General features: G+C 58.2%; 1 protein-coding gene across 1 annotated transcript; it reads left to right on the top strand.

The window, feature by feature from the left end:
- The first annotated feature begins 12,674 nt into the window (after positions 1-12,674).
- Positions 12,675-21,664, top strand: LOC111138998 (heparin binding growth factor). The gene is made up of 6 exons (XM_022491071.1): positions 12,675-13,008; positions 18,581-18,657; positions 18,771-18,909; positions 19,514-19,699; positions 19,938-20,167; positions 20,346-21,664. Exons 1-6 carry the CDS (start codon positions 12,922-12,924, stop codon positions 20,350-20,352), a joined length of 726 nt encoding a protein of 241 aa, XP_022346779.1. The 5' UTR covers positions 12,675-12,921; the 3' UTR covers positions 20,353-21,664.
- The last annotated feature ends 418 nt before the right edge of the window (positions 21,665-22,082 follow it).

The raw sequence follows: 22,082 nt of genomic DNA, 5'->3' as shown, positions 1-22,082 counted from the left end.
CACAGCTAATGGCCGCCGAGTCACTCCGCCTCCTCCTCGCCTCACCAACACGGAAACTACAACTCCCAGAGGACACTTTGGCCACAACTCCATTCTCGCCGCCGGGAGATCAGCGCAAGGCACGGCGGGAGTTAGAGTCCAAAGAAGGACTAAGGGTCGCGCAGAGAGCCCGGAGGGAAACCCGCCTCTGACGCGAGGACTCCTGGGATGAGTAGTTTCTCTGGGCCTCTGGAGATCCCGAGGGAACTACAAGCCCCATCAGTCACTGCGGTAGTCGCGGAGCTGGGTGGGAGAGCACTTCGGTACTTGAAGTTCCCTAGGGTAGCCTCTTGGGCGCTAAGGTTGATGGGAGTTGTAGTGCTCGTAGAAACTGCAAGCGCTGTCGGGAAGGAGAGGGAGTCTGCGAAGGTGGCGGACGGGGATAATCGCTTAAAGGGGAAGCGATCTGTGAACGAACAGATGCAGCCCCGAGTCGCCTGAAACCGGGAGTTGGAACAAAACACCCCAGTAAGAGCCGGGCCCGAGAAACGAGTCGAGAGTGGGGGATGAGTGAGAGAGAATCGAGACTTCAGACCTAAGGATACGCGTCTGCGAGCTGGACAAGGGGACCCCAGAGTGGGGGTGACTCCCTCGCCCTGGCCAAGGCGCACATCCGGGAGGACACCCGGCTTTTCAGCTGGCGCCGGGCCCCTCTGCAGCGGCCAGGAGGAAGGAAGTCGGGCAGGACCCGGAGGGCAGAGCCGGTGCTTGAGCCCCGTTCCTTCTGCCGCGCGCTTGGGGGCGGTCCGGAGCATCCCTGAGCCCGTCCCCGTGGGCCTCCCACCCGGCCCCGGCGCGCGCCCTCTGCGTCCGGCTGATCCGCCGGTGGCCTGTTGTTTGTGGTCGTGCGACCTTCGCGTCCGTCCCGTCGCGGCTCGTGGATGCGCCCGCCGTCGCGTACCTGTGCGCCTGCGTCGCGTACCTTGTTCCCCTTCTTCGTCTCTCTGCGCCCCTTCCCGGCTGCCGGTGACTGCATGTCCTCTGTCGCCAGCTCCGTGCGAGCCCTTCACAGGCTGACCCGTCTCGGTGCGGGCCACCCCCGGGCTCCCCGAGAGCAGAGGCCCCGGAGCTCGGCCCCTGAAGACCGTCGAGGTTTGGGGAGGAGGCCAAAGAGGAAAATGGAAAGGTTTCTGCCGGGGGACCGCGATGATGGCCGCAACCAAGGGGGACCGAATCTTCCATCAGACAAGATGCACGATCCCCTCCTCCCACCCTGTCCATGTGTCTAAAATCTCACTCTGCCTGCATAGACAACCTCGGATGCCACCTCCTCCAGGAAGCCTCCCGACGCCTGTCTGCTCCCGGCTCTGGATGCAGGGAGCAGTTTTCCTGCCTACCAGTTCTTAAACTTTACTGTGCCTAAGATCCTGGGAAAGCCTCTTAAAAATGCAGATCTCTGAATCCCAGCCTAAGAGATCCCTTTTCAGCAGGTGTGCGGAGGAGCCCCGAGGCTGGATTTTTAAGAAAGTGCTCACAGGCGCACGGAGGACCTCCCAGTCCTCCCTCGCAGCTGCCATGCTTCGCACAATGCCGACTTCCAACACCCGCTCTTCACATCTAAGTTCCCGAGCCTGCTTTCCGGTGACTTTGGGCAGTCACACCTCTGAGTCTCAAATTTCTTCTTTGAAAAAATGGCTAGAGTATTAGGGGTCTTGTCTTACTTCTGTAAGACGCACCTGACGTCAACCCGCAGTGAAATGATTTAGAACCTAAAACACAGAGGAAGACGACGGTCACTCTCGTCAGTACGTCTTGCTGCACCGCAGAGGAGAGAAGCCTTGCACCCTGTCTGAGCTGAGGCCTCTCACTGGGCCCTCTTAATGATTTGCCTTAGTACGTATATACCTACCCCAGAAGTTGTTTTCGTGCAACAAGTTGATAATAAAACTTCATAGCAGGGATGGGAAGGAGATTTATTTCTCACAGGGTCTTTTTATACCTTCAGAAATGTGTAGCCTGTCCCTCTATTACGTATCCTGAAGTACTGATTACAGCAATAAAGTCTTCAGTCACAGTGAATTGAACAGACAGTTAATTTGGTTCCCTCCTGAAATCCCGCTAAACCGTCAATCAGGGCCCGTTTATGGACAAGGCAGTGAAGATCATTTTGAAAAGATTTCAGCCCCCAAAGATGGGAGAGGGGAGGACCCCCGCGGCCAGACTTGGGCAGGAGGAAGGCGGTGGCTGGTGGGGCATGCCCTGGGAAACTGAGAGCCACGCCAGCCCTGGGGAGCAGTGAGAATCCGTCTGATCTGCTGTGGAAGCCTCCAGAGGCTCAGGAGTGCTGCAGCAAGGACCTCTGGAAGTGAAAAGGGAAGGGAACAAAAGTGAAGACTGGTTAAAAAGAAGAAACAGATCCAGGGGCGCCTGGATGTCTCAGTCCTTAGGCGTCTGCCTTCGGCTTGGGTCGTGATCCCAGAGTCCTGGGCTCGATCACCACATCGGACTCCCTGCCCGGCGGGAGGCCTGCTTCTCCCTCTCCCACTCCCCCAGCTTGTGTTCCCTCTCTCCCTGTGTCTCTCTGTCACATAAGTAAATAAAATCTTTTTTAAAAAAGGAAGAAAAAAGAGAAAGAAAAAAGAAACAGATCCAGGGGTGCCTGGCTGCTCCATCTGTGGGGCGTGGGACTCTGGATCTGGGGGTTGAGTTCGAGCCCCGTGCCCAGTGCAGAGCTCCCGTACAATAAAATCTTAGAAAAAAGAAACAGCTCCCTATATCCCCTCCCCCACTCCATGCTGGTGGGAGACTGCCTCTCCCCAACCCCCCCAAAAAATCAAAGTTTTTTTTTTTCCCCTTTCCCTTTCCTTCAGGGACTGAAACAGAGGGTTTGTGTTGGGGGGAAACCAGGCACAGGGACAGAGGCACTGCATGGAAAAGAGGAGAATTAGAGCAGTAAGCACAGGGAATATGAAGACCACACCCTATTTCTTCCAGAAGACTGGCCACCAGGCCTTTGTCCTCCAGGCTAGACACAGGGGAAATCTGTTCAGCCCGAGAGCAGAGATCCATGGAGTGTGGCATCAGGGATCCCCCCACCAGCTCTCCAGCCACGCAAGCCCACCTGTGAGGCTCCCAGTTAAGCTGCAAGCTCTTGCCCACAGGGAGAAGATGGCCTTTTGGTCCCTCTCTCTTAAACAGGAGCAGCACCAAGGATTACATGCTGAGGAAAGTCTCCAACAGGAGGGACGGAGACAGAGCCAACAACCGGAAATAGAGAAAGTGCAGGGAGAAGAAAACTTTAAAAATCCTATCAATCATTTCCCCAGATAGACAAGAGAAAATACTGGATCCATGAAACAAAACAAAATACCATAAAAAGTAATATGCGGGAGCTCCTGGGTGGCTCAGTCCGTTAAGCATCCGACTCGTGATTTTGGCTCAGGTCATGACCTCAGGGTGGTGAGATGGAGCCCTGCGTCGGGCTCTACACTGGGTGTGGAGTCTGCTTCAGATTCTCTCTCCCCCCTAAAAAAGGTAACATGCAGAAAATATAATAGAACTCCTGAGACATAAAAATGTAAAAGCATAAAGTTCTCACTAGGAGCGTTGGATGACACAGGAAAACCAGAGAACATCCCAGAAAGTCCAACATCTGCGTAATATGAGCTCCAGAAACAGAGAACAGAAAGGAAAACAAAAAAACAAACAGACGGGAGGAACTAATAAAAAGGAATTTTCTTTTTAGGTAACCTCTGTGCCTAATGGGGGACTTGAACTCACAACCCTGAGATCTGGAGTCACACGCTCCACCCACTAAACCAGCCCTGTGTTTACAGAAAACTCCCCAGACCTGAAGGACAGGAGTTTTCAGACTGAAAGGTCTACCAGCCGCTCTGCATAATGGATAGAAACTGACCGGCACCGTCACGAAATTTCAGAACGCTGGAGACCAAAAGAAGATCCTACGTGCTTCTGAAGCCAAGACACGGCCGGGTCCGGAAAGAACGCCGCAGACTTCCTAACAGGACACCCTGGAAGCCAACGGCGGGAGCCAGACCTTCAAGACTGCGCAGGAACAGCCCTTCCAGCCTGGAATGCGAAGCCGGACCATCAGTCAAGGGGGCGGGGAGAATGGAGACATTTTCACACAAGGGGGGTCTCGAACCATCTCCCTTGTGAGCACCTTTTCTCAGGAAGCTATTAGAGGATCAAAAACCTGGGTTGGGGGGACATAGTAAATCATGAAAGAGAAACACCTAGAATTTAAAATACGGACCGTGGGGTGCCTGGGTGGCTCAGTGGGTTAAAGCCTCTGCCTTCGGCTCAGGTCATGATCTCAGGGTCCTGGGATCGAGCCCCACATCGTGCTCTCTGCTCAGCGGGGAGCCTGCCCCCCCCCCCGTCTGCCTCTGCCTACTTGTGATCTCTCTATGTCAAATAAATAAATAAAAATCTTTAAAAAAAATAAATACCAACTGTGCCACACAGAGGGGGCGGGGCCCAGGGAGCAGGGAAGGGAGGTGGGGTTGTGTGTGGCTGGTGTCCCCCTCCTCCCCGCGGCCAACAGTCTGGTCCGGGACGGAAGGCCATAGGAGTCATGTCAGCAAGAATTTCAAATTGATGGTGTATCGGGGGCATCCAAATATTTTGAGAAGAGATGGAAATAGTAGATTTGTGGCTGATTTGATGAATGAGAACCTAGAAAAACAGACAAACAAAAACAAAAATAGTTAACAACTTAGGGAAAACAGAGTGTTAAGCATAAGAGAAGACATAGTCACGGCTCAGATGTTGGCAATATGTGAACACTGACTGTGAAGACAACAGAAATTATCCTGTGACTCTACCGGGATGATGGAAATTTGGGGGACAGGACGAGTCCATGTAGCCGAGATGGACGGAGGGAAGAGCAAAACGTACTCCAGAAGGTTCTGTCAGCAGATAATGCCACAACTGGAGAAATCAAGACGCAGCCATAACAGCATGTTGCTTAGAAATATGGAATTAAATCACCAAAAATTAGTTAAAGTACTTTGCATGTTGAATGTTGTCGTCTCTGGAGAGGGAGTAGAGAAAAGTGGGGGCTGGGACCACTATTTTGGATGAAAACTTCGAGAACCCTGTTTCTCTGAACCCTGTGCATCCGGGACTCGACATCAGGGACAAAACTCAGTGCACAGAAGTGGAGTGACCGTAACCCCTGGTTGGCTCTTTATGTCCTTTCATTGTGGGTCTGCACGGGCCCCTGTTCGATTTCTCTATTGGAAAAATGTGGGGTCACCGGGGTGGCTCAGTTGTTAAGCGTCTGCCTTTGGCTCAGGTCATGTTCCCAGGGTCCTGGGATCGAGCCCCACGTTGGGCTCCCTGTTCAGCAGGAAGCCTGCTTCTCCCTCTCCCACTCCCCCTGCTTATGTTCTCTCTCTCACTGTCTCTCTCTGTCAAATAAATAAATACAATAAAATACAAAATTTGAAAAAAAAAAAGGAAAGACAGAAAAATGTGTACATATGTAATCAGCCCGCACATACCCACCCGCCAACCGTTCCCGCTGACCCGTGCTATCCCGGGCTCCCTGTTCCCGTCACGCTCCCCGCTTCCCCCAACACTAGTATCCACTGTCCTGAAAACTTTCCTGTGTCTATACATTTTTTCCATATCCATATGTACTCCTGAAAATATACTGGTCATTTTCAGCTGTTTCTAACTTTAGCAAAAGGGTTTCAAGCTGTAATGACTTCTTTCTCACTCAACAGTGTATACCCCTCAGGTTTTTCCACGTCGAACGTTGCCTATTATTTTTTCTGTTTTGAAATTCCTTCCTGTGAATATACAATTTATCTATCCTTTCTCCTGCTGATGAGTGCTTTAATTGCTCCTCGTTTCTGCGGCTAGGAATGAGGCTATGATGTCCTTTCTCCCCGTCCCCGAGCACACACACACACAATGGCTTCTCTTGTGTGCCCACTTGGGAGTGGAAATAATGGGTCACAGAATGTGGGAAAGTCAGACCTTACAACCGCAGCCAACCAATTTCCAAAGCAACACAGAAGTGACCCCAACCTCCCAGCAACTGGTGCTGCTGTCGGGCTTGTGAATTTTTGCTGGTGGGACAAGCACACGCGGTCTCCGAGCGTGGTCTTGATTAGAGTTTTGTGCATCACTAATGAGACCATCTTCTCACGTGTGTGGGCATTATATATATTTCTTTTCTCTTATGTGAAAGTCTTGTCCCCGTGTTTGCCCGTCTTTCAACTGGGTCGCTGCTCCTTTACTGATTTTACGTGTTGTCTGTATAGATAGGCTTGACATTATTGGGTTGGTGGGTTTGCATGAATATTTTGAAAAAGCAAATCAACATACCAAAACCTAAAGGAGGGAAGGTGAATTTGGAGTGAGACCACTAGAAGCTTCCAAACTGGAACACGAAGTCGGGGCAGGGCTGGGGTGCGATAGTGACCCAAGGCTGGAGCCACCTGTCGTGTTCGTCTCCAGACCCACCCCTTTCCCCCTGGAACAGACTCGCACAGCACCTAACAACGTCCGAGGAAATGTGTGAGGGCGAAGGAATGAGTCAGTAGGCGAATGAATGAAGCCCCAAGCCACCAACTATGTGGTGGCGGGAGTGGCTTTGCAGCACCTCACTGACATCTGTCCCCACAGAGGCCACCATCAGCCACACTGCCGTAGGGCCAGTCCTGCCTCCATACTTGGAAGGATGCGGTCTCTCTCCGGAGGGAAGAACAGGGAGTGAACCCAGCAGGGTTCAACCTCCTCAGGCCGGGAAATGACCGTGACTCCTCCTTGCCCATCACCAGCTGGGCTCCTCTCCAACTCCCCAGGTTTCTGTTCCTGGTGTCAGTGAGAGGGGAGTCTGCCCACACAGGATTACAGCTCCAGTGATTCTGTCACCCCGACCCTGGCCCCAGACCTCCTTCCTTTAAGCCCCAGGGACTCAGGGGAAAGCAGACAGACCTGCGGTTCATGGCTGTACAGAGCGGAGGGTTTCACATCGGACCCTGGGCACCCCTGTCCATAAGCAGCCAGGTCACTGCCTGCGCTACCGGTCAGCAAGCTCCAGCAAAGACCGTGGCCGTGACGGGCCTTGTACCTCTTTCATTCTGCAAATTGAAGAGAAAAATGGGGAGAGACCCTTCCTGCAGAATGAGTTGAAATGTGGGCATTCGTGTTTGCTACAGCAGGTGTTACGGAGAGAGAGGACACCTAACAGCCCAAGGGCGGGGGCTGGTTAAGGAACCTGCAGCCCAGCAGCAGGTGGGCACGGGACAGATCCTCCTGGCGAAGCCCGGGGGCCCCGAGCTACACCCAGGCAGCAAGAGAAAGTGCAGGGCCCCGCGCCAGGGAGGCTGTGATTTCTGGGCACCAAATAGCTCTGCGTTTGCTTGAAAGTGGTATAGAGAGGATACGACTGGAAGACGCGTAGAGGTTGGTCCTATATTTGGTCTCTAAGAAGAAAAGTGGGGCAACTAGGAGAGACAGGTGCCATGGAGACCGCTTTTCTCAAAATCACCTTCTTTATCCCCGAAATCTTATGTATCATATGCCCCGTACTAATAACTTACCAAGGAAATTAAACTGAGTTTTTAAAATGGCGATGCGGGCCTCCCGGGGATCTCGAGGTGCTCTGCCCCTTCTCGCTCTGGAAGGTGCAGGGTCTCTCCCCTGAGAGCTACGGAGCTGTCACCACCGCCACACTTGGGGAGAGTGGAGCACCCCAGGGCCTCGGCGGCCACCCTACAGGGGACACACCAGCAGCAGGGGCCGGGCTGTGTGCTCTCCCCTGACCTGCCGATCCCAGGCCCCCTCCGCTTCCATGCCATTGCCTGGTGAAGCTTCCAGAAGTTCACATTTCTCTCCTGTCCCAACCCTTTAATGGCTCCCACTGTCAACTAATTAAATATAAATTCTGGGCACTCAGGCCCATGCATTAGGTTTTGTTTTGTTTTTAAGTAAGTGCTACACCCAACATGGGGCTTGAACTCTCGACCTTACGATCCAGAGTTACATGCTCTACCCACTGGGCCAACCAGGTGCCCCCCCATTAGTAATATTTTAATTCTTCAACTGACTTTAATGTAGACCTCAAGGGGAAAGCCATTGCCTTGGAGCTGTGGAGTCCAAGAAACCTTCTGCAAGAACAGAAATGTTCTGTGTCTGCGGCGTGTGGCACACTGGCCACCAGCCACGCGAGGTCCCCCCGAGCACCTAAGTGTGGCCTGAGCGACTGAGGAACTGAACATTGAATTATGCTTAATGTTAACCCATTTAAGTTAACATTAATCACAGTCTTAGAACGTGAATCCAATGATTGTCACGTTTTGTAAAACAGAGCCCTCTTTTTTAAAAAAATATTTCTTTAGGGGCGCCTGGGTGGCTCAGTTGGTTAAGCGTCTGCCTTCAGGTCAGATCAGGATCCCAGGGATCGAGCCCTGAGTCAGGGCACCTGTTCAACGGGGAGCCTGCTTCCCCCTCTCCCTCTGCCATCCCCCCACCACGCTCTCTGGCTCCATCTATCAAATACATAAATAAAGTCCTTAAAAACATATTTCTTTATTATGAAGGCTATTAGATGTATGGAAGACTTATAACACATGGGCGTTTTCAAGAAAAACAGCTACTGGGGCGCCTGGGTGGCTCAGTGGGTTAAAGCCTCTGCCTTCGGCTCAGGTCATGATCTCAGAGTCCTGGGATCGAGCCCCACATCGGGCTCTCTGCTCAGCGGGGAGCCTGCTTCCTCCTCTCTCTCTGCCTGCCTCTCTGCCTACTTGTAATCTCTGTCTGTCAAATAAATAAATAAAATCTTTAAAAAAAAAAAGAAAAAAGAAAAACAGCTACTATTACACCAGCAGCGAACAGCTAACGCCCCGTAGCCACCGACCCGCGGCCCCCGCGTTCTAAGGCTCCCACGGAGCGCACACATGCACGGATTCCTGGACGTCCCCTCCCCACAGGAAGGTTGCTAACTTGAGGCAGGTCATGGTCGGTCAGTGGTGGGGCTGGGAGTCAAACATGAGCTGAGCCAGCCGCCTCCCCCCATGCCCGCCACGGCAGCAGTACCCACCAGAACGGGCCCAAGGCCAGTGCCCGCGCAACCGGGTGCAGAGGAGCCCACTTTCTCAAAGTACACATCACGGAAAGTGTAGAAGGAGCGTAAATACAGCTGCTGCAAACCCAGCAGGCACTGACTATGCTCCAGCCTCTGCTCAGAACAGTCTAGATACATGTATTCATTTATTTAACAATTTTATTTATGTATTTGAGAGAGAGATAGAGCACAGGAGCAGGGCAGAGGAAGAGGCAGGAGAAGCAGACCCCCGCGGAGCGGGGAGCCCAACCCCAGGACTCTGGGATCACCCCCCGACCCCGTGGAAGGCCGATGCCCAACCAATTGAGCCACCCAGGAGCCCCCAGATACATTTATCCGTGCCTGTCTCTTCACAAGCCCTCTTTACAGACATGCAGACTGAGACTCGGGGGTTAGGTAGCTCTGCTAGGATCCTGTGGCCGGGAGGGGCTTGGGCGAGGCCACTGGACCGCTTGGATGCCCTAGTGAAATGCATAAATACACATATCCCCTCTTTTACATTCAAGGGGAGGGGTCAATGCAGACCCATTTTGCAAACCGCTGGTCTGAACCACCCATTCTAACTCCCTGTTCCAGAGGGTAACGGGGGTGGGGGGGCTTCACACAGAGCCGGGCACGGGATCTGAACCCCTAACTTGGGAGCCCAGGAGAAGGCAACTGAACTTTCTCTTGAACCTACAGAGCACCTGAGGTTTTCAGAGGGCCGGGCTCCTCTGCCCTTCACGACACCACACAAGGTAGTAATCTGTATCACAGTTTTACAGTGGAAGAGAATTTGGTTTAGAAATTCTATCCAAGTCGTTTGCCAAAAGCGAGATTCAAACCAGTTTCCATGACATGCTAACCTGGGTGGTTTCCACCAGGCCACACTGCCCCTTCCCCTAGCTCCCTGAGCACCAGCGCTCGGGCTTCGTTGTTACTCCCCCTTCCCCACAGGGACACTAAGGACCCCACCATGCCCCTGACCTTGGCCCTCCAGAGAGAGGCTTCAAAACCCTAGAGCGGGGTCTGTGCTCACAATCTCCTCTCGGCAGGGCCCTGAGTCCCCTGACTTCTGTCCTGACCCCCTCCCACACACAAGTTGAACCAAACACCAGCATCCACGGAAGGATTTCACGGACACATCTGTGAATTGGTTCCAAGCTGGGCTGGGACTCTGGGGGCCTGTGACCTGTGTGTTTTCCATCCCACCGCTCAAACGGGGGTCCAAAGCAGAAGCCCCACCTTGGGGCTTGTTGGAACAGCAGCCACCCCCAACCATACTGAGTTAGATTCTGCCTTTCAAGAGGATTCCCAGATGATTTGTGGGCCCATTCAAGCGTGCAGTGCACTAAGTTCCACCGGACTCCCAGGGGAGGTCGGCTCAGCACCCCCCACCCCCGCCACCGTAATTGAGCTTGGCTGGGCTGTTAGGGCCAGCTGTGAGGTGGTTGAGGATGTTATTGTAGGGAAAACTTGGATATTAAATTGCAACCAAGGGCCGGGGTGAGGGGGTGGGGGGGATTACTGCAACAAAGGGAATCCTGATAGTTTCCCCACAGCCAGCATCTGCAGGTGGACTGGATGGCGGCCTGAGAGACTTGTAGAAGGGTTCGGAGGCCTTGCAGCTACCTGTTGGGACGCAGCGGCACGGAGAGAAGGGGCTCTTGGGGGCTGCACTAGATTGGAGAACAGTTTAGAACATGTTTGTTGCGCTGAATGTCGCCTGTCTCTAACACCGGCCTGGACACTTAAAGGAAATATACTGGGGGACAGGATTTCCTGAGACAGCCTTAGGAACCTGTGACAAGACTCTGCTAACAACAAGAACAGAGAAAAGGGCAGGATCAGAACCACCGCACTGACAACAGCTCACGCCGGAACGCCCTGCCGCGCAACAACTGGAACCTGGGAGCTGTGTTGGAACAAGCTCTGAAGCACATCGGCAAGTCTATGGCTGAGGCCATGTCTGGCTCTTTCATTGCACCGGGAGTGTCCCTTTGCTACAGGAGCGCCTGTGGACAGGGCCAGAGGGACTCCTCTTACAAGGGGGAACTATGCCGAGAGGCCACACTGTTATGAAAGCAAAACCCGTGAAATGCATTGCTGTAAGGACGGAATGCATACCAGCGGCAGACTGGTACGACTGTGCCAAGCAGTGTCAGTTAACACCGAGCAGCCGTCCCATGCCTCCCAAGTCCTGGTCAGGAAGGGGGCTCAGGGAAGTTCAAGGGGTCCCTGTTCTCAGGAGCAGCCATCCCATGCCTCCCAAGTCCTGGTCAGGAAGGGGGCTCAGGGAAGTTCAAGGGGTCCCTGTTCTCAGGAGCGGGGTGAGGACCTGGGCCTTCTGCTACATCCTGGGCTTCCTTGCAGGAAGACTTTGCATATGCTTTGAAGTGCATCGGGGAAACTCGTGGTTAGAAAAGCATGCATGCCTATTTTACCTATTCAAATCCAGAATATGCAGTTGCAAAACTTTAAGGATCTCAGAAGTGCCATAAGAGATCCAAATATCTTATTTCTTCTTTTTTTAATTTTTAAAAAAGATTTTATTTATTTATTTGACAGAGATCGTAAGTAGGTGGAGAGGCAGGCAGAGAGAGGGGGAAGCAAACTCCCCGTTGAGCACGACCTGAGCGGAAGGCAGAGGCTTATCCCCCTGAGCCACGCAGGAGCCCCAAATATCTTATTTCTAAGAGACCATAGGTGCCTGGATTTCAGCAAATCCAAGAAATAATTACTACAGTTCTGTTTGGCTTAATGGGAAGAGACCTGAGTTCAAGTTTTAACTCCACCTCTTGTCAACCTAGAAGCCAGACAGAAACGGAATATGGAATCCAGCAAAATCCCTCATTCTCCGACGCCAGCTCCAAGTCACCACCTCTGTGAAGCCTTCCCAGATTCTGCCCCATTCCCCCTCTCCCTCCCCAGAGAGGCAGTGTCCGGCTCCCCGGTCTTCACGGTGTGGTTTACTGGAGGTTTGGGATTTACTGGCCTTGTGTGGTGTCCCCCCCACCTCCACCCCCACCCCGAGAACAGGGACCGTCTTTGCAGGCTCAGCGGCGGCGGAGCCCAGACCGCCTTTGCCAGGAAGTAGTGGCCAGAACGTGGCCGCTCTGTGCCACGAGCCCTCGGACACCTCCCGACTCCCAAACTCGAGCCTCTCCCCTCCGCCGAGGCCGCTCGGACCCCCGGGCGTCTGCACGTCGGTGCCCCGCAAGCACTGGGGGACACGGAGGGGGCGGAGGGCAGGGAGAGCCCGGGCGCACACGGGCTCCCGCGGCCGCGTCGGGCCCCGCGTGCGAGCTACCCCCGGGCCAGGGGAGGGGCGCCAGGCCGCTCCGTCCAGCCGGGCGCCAGCTCCTCCCGGCGGGCGTGCAGGCTGGCGCCCCCCGACAGCAGCACACAAAGCCCGCTCGGCCAGCTCGGCGCTCGACTCCTCACGCCTGTGCCGCCGCGCGCCGCCGGGCGGCCCCGGGTTGGGCGTCGGGCCGCGGCAGGCCCGGGGCGTCGAGCGCCGCGCGCATCGAACCGGCGCGGGAGGGGGAGGGGAGCGGGGGAGGAGGGGGAGGGGGCCGGCGGGGGAGGAGGAAGAGGCCTCGCGCCGAGGAGGGAGCAATTGAATTTCAAACACAAACAACCGCACGAGCGCGCAGCACCGCGCCGCCGCATCCGCGCCCGCCCCGTCCGAGCGGCGCGGGCGCACAGCCGTGGCCGCGCCGGAGCTGGGGCCGGGGGCCGCCATCGAGGCGGGGGCCGCGCGAGGGCCGGAGCGCAGCGGCGCCGCCACCGCCGCGCGCGCAAACTTGGGCTCACGCTCGCCGGCGCGGCGCGGAGCCCGGGGCGCCCGGAGCCCCGCCATGTCGCGCTCCAACCGGCAGAAGGAGTACAAGTGCGGGGACCTGGTGTTCGCCAAGATGAAGGGCTACCCGCACTGGCCGGCCCGGGTGAGCAGCGCGGCCCGCCGCCCCGGCCCCGGGCTGGGTTGCGTAACACCCGGGAGGACGCGGGCGCCCCGCGCGGAGGGGCGCGGGCGGGGGGCGGCCGAGTCGCCGGCTCGCTGCGAGCGTGTCCGCACCCCCCCCCCCGCCGGTTACATAATGGTGGGGGCGGGGGGGCCCCCCGAGGCTGGCGGCGTGGGGCGCGCGGCCTGGGCTGGGGCCGTCGGGAACCCCTCCCGGGCGCCCGGGGACCCCCTTAGAGACCCCCGGTGTCGTCCCTAGTCGCTGCCCCCGGTCGGAGCCCGCTCGCACCGCAAGGTAGCAGGAGGGTCCCCGCCGGGGAGGGTTGAGTGAAGGCGGAGTTCCCTCCTGGAAAACTTTGGTTCGGGGCGGCCGAGAGAGGTCTGAAGTTGGGAGGGTCGAGGAGTGTTTGGGGGCGGCGTAAGAGGGGATCTGCCTGGCTCGGAAGTTCTCCGCCAGGACCCCTCGCTCCGCAGCCCTACAAAAGTGTTCCTCCATATGCTGGCAACTCAGGCGGGGGGCTGAGGGTGGCACGGCCCGGGGAGGCCGGGAGGTGCAGTCCAGGCTGCCTCTTCCTGGAGGCGGGGTGGGGGAAGCCCGAGCTGCTGCTCCCCCTTCGGATAGGATCCTCCCGCCACAACGGCCGGGTCTGCCATGTGGTTGAGTCAGCCCGCCAATACGCGCCCCCCCACCCCCAGCACCTGGCCAGGTGGGAGGGTGGGGCCCGAAAGCCCAACCTGATGTGTGCATCAGGTTTCCCGTAAGGACTGGGTCAGCTCAAATAAGGGGAGTGGGGGGAGGGAGGTTGCTGGAGGAGGTCGGGAGTGTTACGGGTGGGGGGGGCAGTTGTCTCTGGCAACTTCAAAGTTGGTCTGAAGAGGCCTTTGGAATTGGGAGGGGGTGTGACTGTCCCCTAGAGGTAGGACTCAGGAGAACCGAATAGGAGGGCAGAGAGCAGTGGGTGGAGGGCAGTCTCCAGGCCAGGGGCCAAGAGCAGAACGGCCTCCAGGCTTTGGGTTCCTCTCCACGTGAGTCTGTGTCCTTATGGTTGCAGACCCTGCTGGAGCTGGGGAAAGTTTCCCCAGGCTCCACTGGACCTAGTTCGGGTGGCCAGGCCAACTTTGGGGGCCACTTAGGCCCCTTCCTCACTCTATACCCTCTTCTGAGCAGCATGCGTAATCCCGTATCCCTTGAGCTCCTTGTTCCCTGAAACTTCCAGATGTCTAGCCTGTGAATGGAAGGAAGTACAGGGAGAAGTGGGGCTCTCCCAGCTTACAGGGCCTCCTAAGAGCCTGGGCCGTGGGGGGTGCTGGAAGCAGAAGCAGCCACCCAGCCTGGTGTGCACATGGTGTGTGTGACGTGTGGACCGCGGTGTACTTTACCCTACACCTTTGATCTGTCCGGCTTCTAGGCCCGGACACCAAGACCTTGTTGGGCCCGGCAAGAACTGAACCCAGGTCTTCACTGCTCCTACCTCCTGGGGGTGGGACAAAGTCTGGAGGCTGGCCCAGGCCCCAGGGAGGGGTGCAGCTGGAATGTGGGTTCCCCGGATCAGGGAAGAGAAAAAAGGGAGAGGGACACAGGGGCCCACATTGGGCCCCATGAGGTAGAGCTTTAGGGTGAGGCTAGGTTGGGGATGCCCTTCTGTCTTGTCTTCACTCTGGACCTCCAGGACAGAGGATGGGGACAGGAAGACAGGTCTTCTTTTTGAGGCCTGGACCTTGGAGATAGAGCTTGGCTTGGGGAGGGCAGGTCAGACTGGATGGCAAGAAGGTGCCACCCTAAGCCTGTGCTCTGGCTTCTGTGACATTAGGGGAATGGTTCACCCAAGGCTCTTACCTCCCAGATGAATCCCCCTCTCACGTGGAAAGAACAGACCAGTCCGAGCCTCCTCATCGTGCTGGGATGCTGCCTTAGCCCCCAGACGAACAGAGTCTGAGGGGCCCTGGCCCCTCCTGAGAGGGAGGAGGAGTGTGGGGCCCTCATGGACAGCCCCACCTAATCTAAGAGACAGAATCCTCAGCCATGGCGAAGGGCCTGCTTCTGGGGAGGACGGCTGACTGGGGGTGAGGCGGGGAGAGGCCCAGCCAGAGGGGCCACGTGTTCGGCAAGACCTGCCTGGAGTGGAGGGTGACTCCATCTTAACCTTCTCCTTTCCCTCTTCCTCCTGCTTGACTTTTTGGGGGATCTCCAAGCACTTAGCAATTAACCTCCAAGACTCAGGGATTTTTTCCCTCCCAGGTTCCTTCCTCCTCTCTGCTTCCTGTTTCACAATCCCAGAAAACTTGAGCAGCCAGAGGGCCTCACCCAGCTCACTCCCCCTGCCCCCCCCCCCCCACGGCTAGGCCCCACCTTCTCTTTTCTGTCTCTCAGGCTTGCCACACTTTCCCGGCCCCAACTGTCTCCTGCCCCAGATTTTCTGGTTCCTGGGTCAGGTTGGGCCTGGCCCTGGGTGTGGTGGTCAGAACCCTGGCTGGCAGGCTGTGTGGGCTTAGCCTTCCCTGCTCTCTTCCTCCGTGTGGGCCACCGCCCTGGGCCGAGGAGTCGTCCGCTTTCTGCACCTGCGAGCTTCAGCTCCCTTGTCAGACCTCAGAGGGTGGCCGTGGGCTCTGGGAAGACTCGAGTCATGTGCTCGGCTCTGTGTGATGCAGCAAGTGCAGAGGGCTGGGCCTGGAGTGGATGGGCCCCGGCCTGGGAGGATGGACCTTCTGGATTCCCGCTGTGGCTGAGAAGCCTCGGAGCCCCCTCCCCTGTTGGCCAGTGTGTGTGGAGGTGTGGTGGGGTCCCCAGCCCTCCTCTGGCCCCACCCTGACCCACTTAGCCTTGAGTCACTTGTTCGGAGTCACAGCCTGGATATAAAGCCTGGGAGACATATGTCTGTATTGGGGGTACAGGCCTCCCCTGAGACCTCATGTCCTCTATGTGGAGGAAGAACCGCCCTTTGCTTCAAAATGCAAGAAACGACGTTTCCTTTGCAGCTTGAAGGATGGAAGGGATTTTTCCCCGGTGGAGGTGAGGGGCTGGGACTTGCATTAAGTGGAAGGAGCACCCCTCTCCTGGCACCTCCCCCACAGGAACCTACAGTCAAGGGGAGGCAGGGGTGGGGTTGGCCCTGTTGGGGTAGGTGCCCACCTGTCCAGGCTGCTGGCTTCGTTTCTTCCAGACCCACCCTTTATGTGGAGGGGTCAGCAGGGCGGCTGTATCTGGTTAATCGTTTTGTTTTTAATTCCCATCCATTTTTTTGTTTCTCCTCCGCCCCTGAGGCTGGGCAGCTGGTGGCCTCCTGGGTCCCCCGTCCCACCGCTGAGCTGCCTCTGACTTCGCTGTCCATGGCCTCCTGTGGCCCGTGCCTGGGAGCAGCCCTGCCCTAACTGTGCTCCTTGGGAGAACTTCTGGCCCCTCCTTTCCTGAGCCTCAGTTTCTTTTTCGGCCCTCCAGCAGGTGAACACCCCGGCTCAGGTGTGACCACCAGGAATGCAGAGCGCAAGGTTCCCTGCTGTGCTCGCAGCAAGACCCTTTGCTCCCCAGCCCTGCCCCTTGTTTCTGGAGCTGAGATCCTCCGAGAGGAGGCCCAGGCCTTCTGCTATTGTCCTGAGCCTTTCTCTGGGGACCTCTAAGCCTTGGAGGCTCACATTTTGTTTTTCTGCTTGCCCCCTCTGAGAGGGTGTGGGGAGCTGGCTGGTCACAAGACCCAGGTGTCCTGGCCGGGAACCGACTCCTCCTGCGCCTGCACCCAAGGGCTGGCTTCCTGAGAAGGGCCTAGGCCCTCCAGCCCCTAGCTGTGGTTTCAGGCTGCAGCCTGGGACCCAGGTGCCAGACTCCAGGCTTGGGGGGTGGGGTGTGTTAGTGTCCCCTCCTCCCCAATCCGGAGAGAGGGCCTGGGGGGGAGGGGTGGTCACATTCCTGGTTGCTGAGTGGCCCCGGGGGGGGGGGGGGTTGTCATGGCGATGGGGATCCTGTTTGTTGGGGGGGGAACTGCGTGCCTTTCCACCCCCTGCTGTCACACCCCAAGCTCTTGGTCATGGGGAGGGCCCAGTTGGTGCTGGGCCTTCCTGAGGGGAGGAGCCGGACCTCTGTCCCCAGAGGCCACAGGGCAAGGGGGGAGGTGCCCAGGGACCTGAAGTCTCCATGCCTGGAGCAAGATGCCCCCCCCCCAGATTCAGGCCCAGGGCCCCACCCCCTCTCCTGGGTGTGTCTCAGCTGGTTTCCAGCCGCCCAGCCTCCTCAGCGGCCCAGGTCAGGCCCTGCGTCCCAGTCTCTGTGTTAATCACCGCCTTGGCCTGGCCGTCTGGGTCCTATCTGTGCCTGGGGCCCCAGTCAACATGGCCACCTGGCCTGTGTCCGGCGGGAAGCCAGGCTTCTGGGGCGGCTGCAAGTGTTGCTGGGAGTTGTAGTCCCCCCGCCCCTCTGCCCCCAGCTCAGCTTGGCCTGGGCTTCCAGGGCCTGGTCTGGGGAGGCTGATGGGGCCGCTGCCTGTCCATTTCCCCGACCGCAGACCTCTGCACCTTCCCCACCATGGTGCTCCTCGTGCCTGCGGGATGTGGGGGACAGGGGGTCAAGTCAGGAGACCAACTCAGACCCTCACTAACTTCCCCTGTCATTTTGGGGGGCCTGTTTCCTCCTCTGTAAAATGAGTGACTAACCTCAGGAGTCTTTCAAAGTGCTCCCCAGAGGCCTGTGGCGTTGTCTTGTGGGGGTGTCAGGTGGGCAGCCCTTGCCCTTGCCCCTCCCCCTCCACCAGAACCGGCCGCCTTTCCCTGCTGCTCAGCTTCCAGCGTCAAATCTTTGAGCTGTGGGTGTGCCAGGCCCCTAGCAGGGGGGACAGACAGACGAGCTTTCAGGTCTCAGGGCAGGTGCAAGGCTGATTCCACGGGCCGTGCTCAGATACTCCTGCGGCTGACCGTGACCCTGGGGCTCTGAAGGAGAGGGGCTGAGCCTTCTGTGAGGGGAAGGCTCCCCAAGACTGAATGAGTGTGGGAGACCAGAGGCCAGCGTCTGTCCGGGGAGGAGGGCTCGCACCTGAGGGCTGGACTGCGGGCCAGGCCATGGCCATTTAATCCTTACCCACCGGACGGCTTAAGTGCCTTGACATGCTCCATTTTACAGATGAGGTAACTGAGGTCGGGGACGTTGACTGCGTTGCCCCAGGTCTTCCAAGTATATTGGTGGCAGCGTGGGAATTCGGACCTTGGTGCCTGGGAGGAGGTGATTGGGTGGGCCCTCCGGGGAGCCCACGGCACGAAGGGCTCGAGGCAGCACCTGCACGGTGGGCACAGTGGCTTGTAGGCGGGCAGTAGCCCAGCGAGCCCGAGGGGAGAGGCGGCCCTGGTTGGGCTGGGCTGTCAAGCCCGAGGAGCAGGTCCCGGCTCCAGGCTTCCTCCGGGCTTCTTGTCTGACTCTGAACGAAGTCCTGCTGCTTGAAAGGGTTTAAACACCACCTTGGGGATCTCCCGGGTCCGTCTCAGTCTGGTTTTACGCAAATGTGTCTTGGAGGCCGGCTCAGCCCCATACTCGACCTCAGGACCCCACTCACTGGCTTCCCTCATCTTGCTCCCAGATCGACGAGATGCCGGAGGCGGCCGTGAAATCCACAGCCAACAAGTACCAAGTCTTTTTTTTCGGGACCCATGAGACGTGAGTGAGGGGCTGGAGGTGGGGCGGTCAGAGGCTGATCTGGCGCCCCTCCCGCTGGGGCTGCGCAGCTTACCAGCCAGGGCTCCAGAGCACAGTCTCCCCTCTCTCCCCAGGGCATTCCTGGGCCCCAAAGACCTCTTCCCGTATGAGGAGTCCAAGGAGAAGTTTGGCAAGCCCAACAAGAGGAAAGGCTTCAGCGAGGGGCTGTGGGAGATTGAGAACAACCCCACTGTCAAGGCCTCTGGCTACCAGGTGAGCGGCTGTCCACCCCAGAGACCCCCTGGGAAGCAGGTGTGGCCACTGGCTCCGGAGCCCACAGGACCGGAAATGTTTAGCCTGCAGGAGTGGGGGTAGGGGTGGGGGTGGGGGAGGCCCTGTAGGAGGGGTTGGGGTTGCAGGGGGTGGGGTGCATGGTGTGGGGGGCAAGGACAGGACAGAGGCGGTAAGTGGGGACAGCCCTTTACGGGGCCTAGTGTGAGAGTAGGACTCGGCCTGAACTCTTTCCACAAAGGCTTCCAGGAGGAGGTGCTCGTGAGCCGGGCAGGATGAGGCGGGAGGGTGGGGGGCGGGGGTCGGCGGGGAAAGGGTCCCAGCTCCCTTCGGGAGAAGTTGACCCGAGGTTTTGCCTCCTGCTCCAGCCCTCCCCCCTCCTGCACAGAGCCCTGCCTGCCCGGCCAGTGGGTTTAGCCCGGGGCTAATCCGACAGAGGTGGGTCTCAAATCACTCGTGAGACTGGGCACCTGGGGGCGGGCGGGGGCGAGGTGGGAGAAGGAAGGAGTGAGTGGCCGTGGGCGGGTCCGGGGAGGGGCCCCATGGGCCCCGCTGGTGCCACTCAGCCCCTCCCGTCTCCGTGCAGTCCGCCCCGAAGAAGAGCTCTGTGGACGAACCGGAGCCTGAGCCCGAAGCCGCAGAGGGAGACAGCTACAAGAAGGGGAGCGCCGAGGGTAGCAGTGATGAGGAGGGGAAGCTGGTCATCGACGAGCCGGCCAAGGAGAAGAACGAGAAGGGGGCGCTGAAGAGGAGAGCAGGGGACACGCTGGAGGTGACACCACCTGGAGCCGCGGAGGGGGTGGGCGGGCAGGGGTACTTCAGGGACATCCTGATCTGGGGAGACCAGCACCTAGTCTGGGGTCCCTAGACCCTTCAGCTGGCAGAGGGCTGGGGAAGCGGACAGTGGGTGTGCCCAGGAAGGAGCCTCTCTGGAAGCGGGGGCTCTGCTAGGTGGCTGGGATCCTCCCTCTCTGGCCTCAGTGGGCTTCATCTCTGCCAATCCTCCCCAGGACTCCCCTAAACGTCCCAAGGAGGCAGAAGACCCTGAAGGGGAGGAGAAGGAAGTAGCCCCCTTGGAGGCTGAGAGGCCCCTCCCTGTGGAGGTGGAGAACAGCACCCCCTCGGAGCCCAGCTCTGGCCGGGGCCCTCCTCAAGAGGAGGAGGAGGAAGAGGAGGAGGAGGAGGAGGAAGAGGCTGCCAAGGAAGATGCTGAGGCCCCAGGCATCAGAGATCATGAGAGGTGAGGGAGCCCCCTGCCCTGAGGCAGCTGGGCTGGGGGGGCCTGGCCACCCAAGGAGAGGAGGAGGAGGGCCTGCATCGGAGGCAGGGTGGGCTCCCCCAGGACACTGGCCCTGGCTGGGGTGTGGCTGGCAGAAGGCCACGCGATAACCCTTCTCCCCTCCAACCCTCCCCCGCAGCCTGTAGCCACCAATGTTTCAAGAGGAGCCCCTGCCCCGTTCCTGCTGCTGTCTGGGTGCTACTGGGGAAACTGGCCATGGCCTGCAAACTGGGAACCCCCCCCCCCCCCCCCCCCCTGCTCTCCTCTTCCACTTACTCCCCCCCACTCCAAGCCCAGCCTCTGGAGATTGACCTGGATGGGGCAGGCCACCTGGCCCTCACCTCCCTGTCCCCAACACCCTGTGATCTGATCTGAGTCAGGGCCCTGTCTTCTGCTTCATGGGCTGAGATGCAACCATTGTGTCCCTGCCTTCCTGGAGCTGTTTCTGAGGGTATCCGGTGGGGCCTGGACTGGCTGTTTCCACCTCCTGACACCTCCTCCCCACCCCCCTCCCCCAGCATTCTGGACCTCTGGGTTAGCTGGGATCAGAGGTAGGAGTGGAAAGGCTGGAGAAGAGACAGCGGGGGTCGGCTTCTGGGCCTGAGAAGGGCAGTCTTCAAGTTGGGGAGGAGGGTGGGCAGGAGGATGGTGTCTTCGTGCACTCCTGTCCCTTCCTCCCATACCTATTATCCCAGCTGCCTAGATTCAGGGAAAGTGGGACAGCTTGTGGGGGAGGGGCTCCCTTCCATAAATCCTTGATGATTGACAACACCCTTCCTTTTGGTGACCCCAGGAGTTCTGGGAGTTGTAGCTGATCATCAAAAGATTGGGGCCTCCTGAGACGGGCAGGGTTGGCCTCACCCAGTGGGGGCAGGGGAGTATTGAGTATCTGTCCCCCCACCTTGATCTCTGCCCTGGGGAGACCCCTAGCCCTGTCCCCACCCCACGTGCTCAAGGCCAGCCTACAGTCATAAATGTCACCCAGACATAAAGGAAAAGACACATTTTTTAGGAAATGTTTTTAATAAAAGAAAATTACAAAAAAAAATTTTAAAGACCCCATCCCTTCGTGTGCCCCCCTCCTCCTCACTCTTTCCCCCACTGCTGCCCCCACTCCCGAAGTGCACCGGGAGGCTCCCCTTCTGTTTGGGGTCTGACGACTTTTCTTTCTGTAGCTGGGGCTTTGGTGTTCCTTCTCTTGTCACGGCCCATTCACACCCCCCACCCGGTCTCCTCAGTGTCGTCACCAGACCCGAACCCCACTGAGAGGACAGGGAAAGAAGTGCCCTCGCCCAGCCTCTCGCACGTGGTCTCTCTGCCTCTCTCCGGTCTCCTGTCTGCCCTCGCCCCTCTCCCTCGGGCTCTGATGAAAACTTGCTGACTGTAGCTTTGGGAGTGTAGCTCCGAGAACCGTAGCCGATTTCAGTTCTAGGACAATAAAACCCGTTGATTACTAGATCGGATCCGCCTGCTGCTTGGGCCGGGAGGCACGGGAGGGACGGCGGTCGCGGAGATCCCCTTCTCGGGTGGGGTGGGCGCTGCAAGTCCGCGCGCGCCGCACCCCTCGCTCCACGCCTGCACGGTCACCACACCGGCCCCTGGGAGGCCTCGGCGCGGGGCTGGCGGGAGCGGGGTCGTGGGCACCGGCCCAGCCCCCACCGGCCCGGGGACGGGAGCTGCTGCGTCGAGTCCGAGCGGGGGTGCCCGCCAGCCCAAGCGGTGGGGAAGGGCCCGGGGGCCGCGAGCGGCGTCCTCCCACGACCCCGAGTCGCATGAGTCGTGTGGAGCGGCCGGGGCAGGTCATCTCCCGCCCTCCCAGAGCTGACATTTTGTGACAAGCCCATCGACTAGCCTTCGAAGGGCCCACGTTGCAGCC

This window comes from Enhydra lutris, unplaced genomic scaffold (genome assembly GCF_002288905.1).
Source record: "Enhydra lutris kenyoni isolate GAN:26980312 unplaced genomic scaffold, ASM228890v2 scaffoldscaffold94, whole genome shotgun sequence".
Taxonomy (NCBI): domain Eukaryota; kingdom Metazoa; phylum Chordata; class Mammalia; order Carnivora; family Mustelidae; genus Enhydra; species Enhydra lutris.
The sequence above is the reverse complement of the archived record's forward strand: the minus strand, read 5'-3'. Positions and strand labels throughout refer to the sequence as shown.

What these genes read in the sequence shown, in the direction of transcription:
- LOC111138998 (XM_022491071.1), top strand. Translation starts at nt 12,922, where the DNA reads ATGTCGCGCTCCAACCGGCAGAAGGAGTACAAGTGCGGGGACCTGGTG. An exon ending in TTTTTCGGGACCCATGAGAC is followed by an intron (nt 18,658 to 18,770) that starts GTGAGTGAGGGG and finishes CTCTCTCCCCAG; the next exon opens with GGCATTCCTGGGCCCCAAAG. An exon ending in TCAAGGCCTCTGGCTACCAG is followed by an intron (nt 18,910 to 19,513) that starts GTGAGCGGCTGT and finishes GTCTCCGTGCAG; the next exon opens with TCCGCCCCGAAGAAGAGCTC.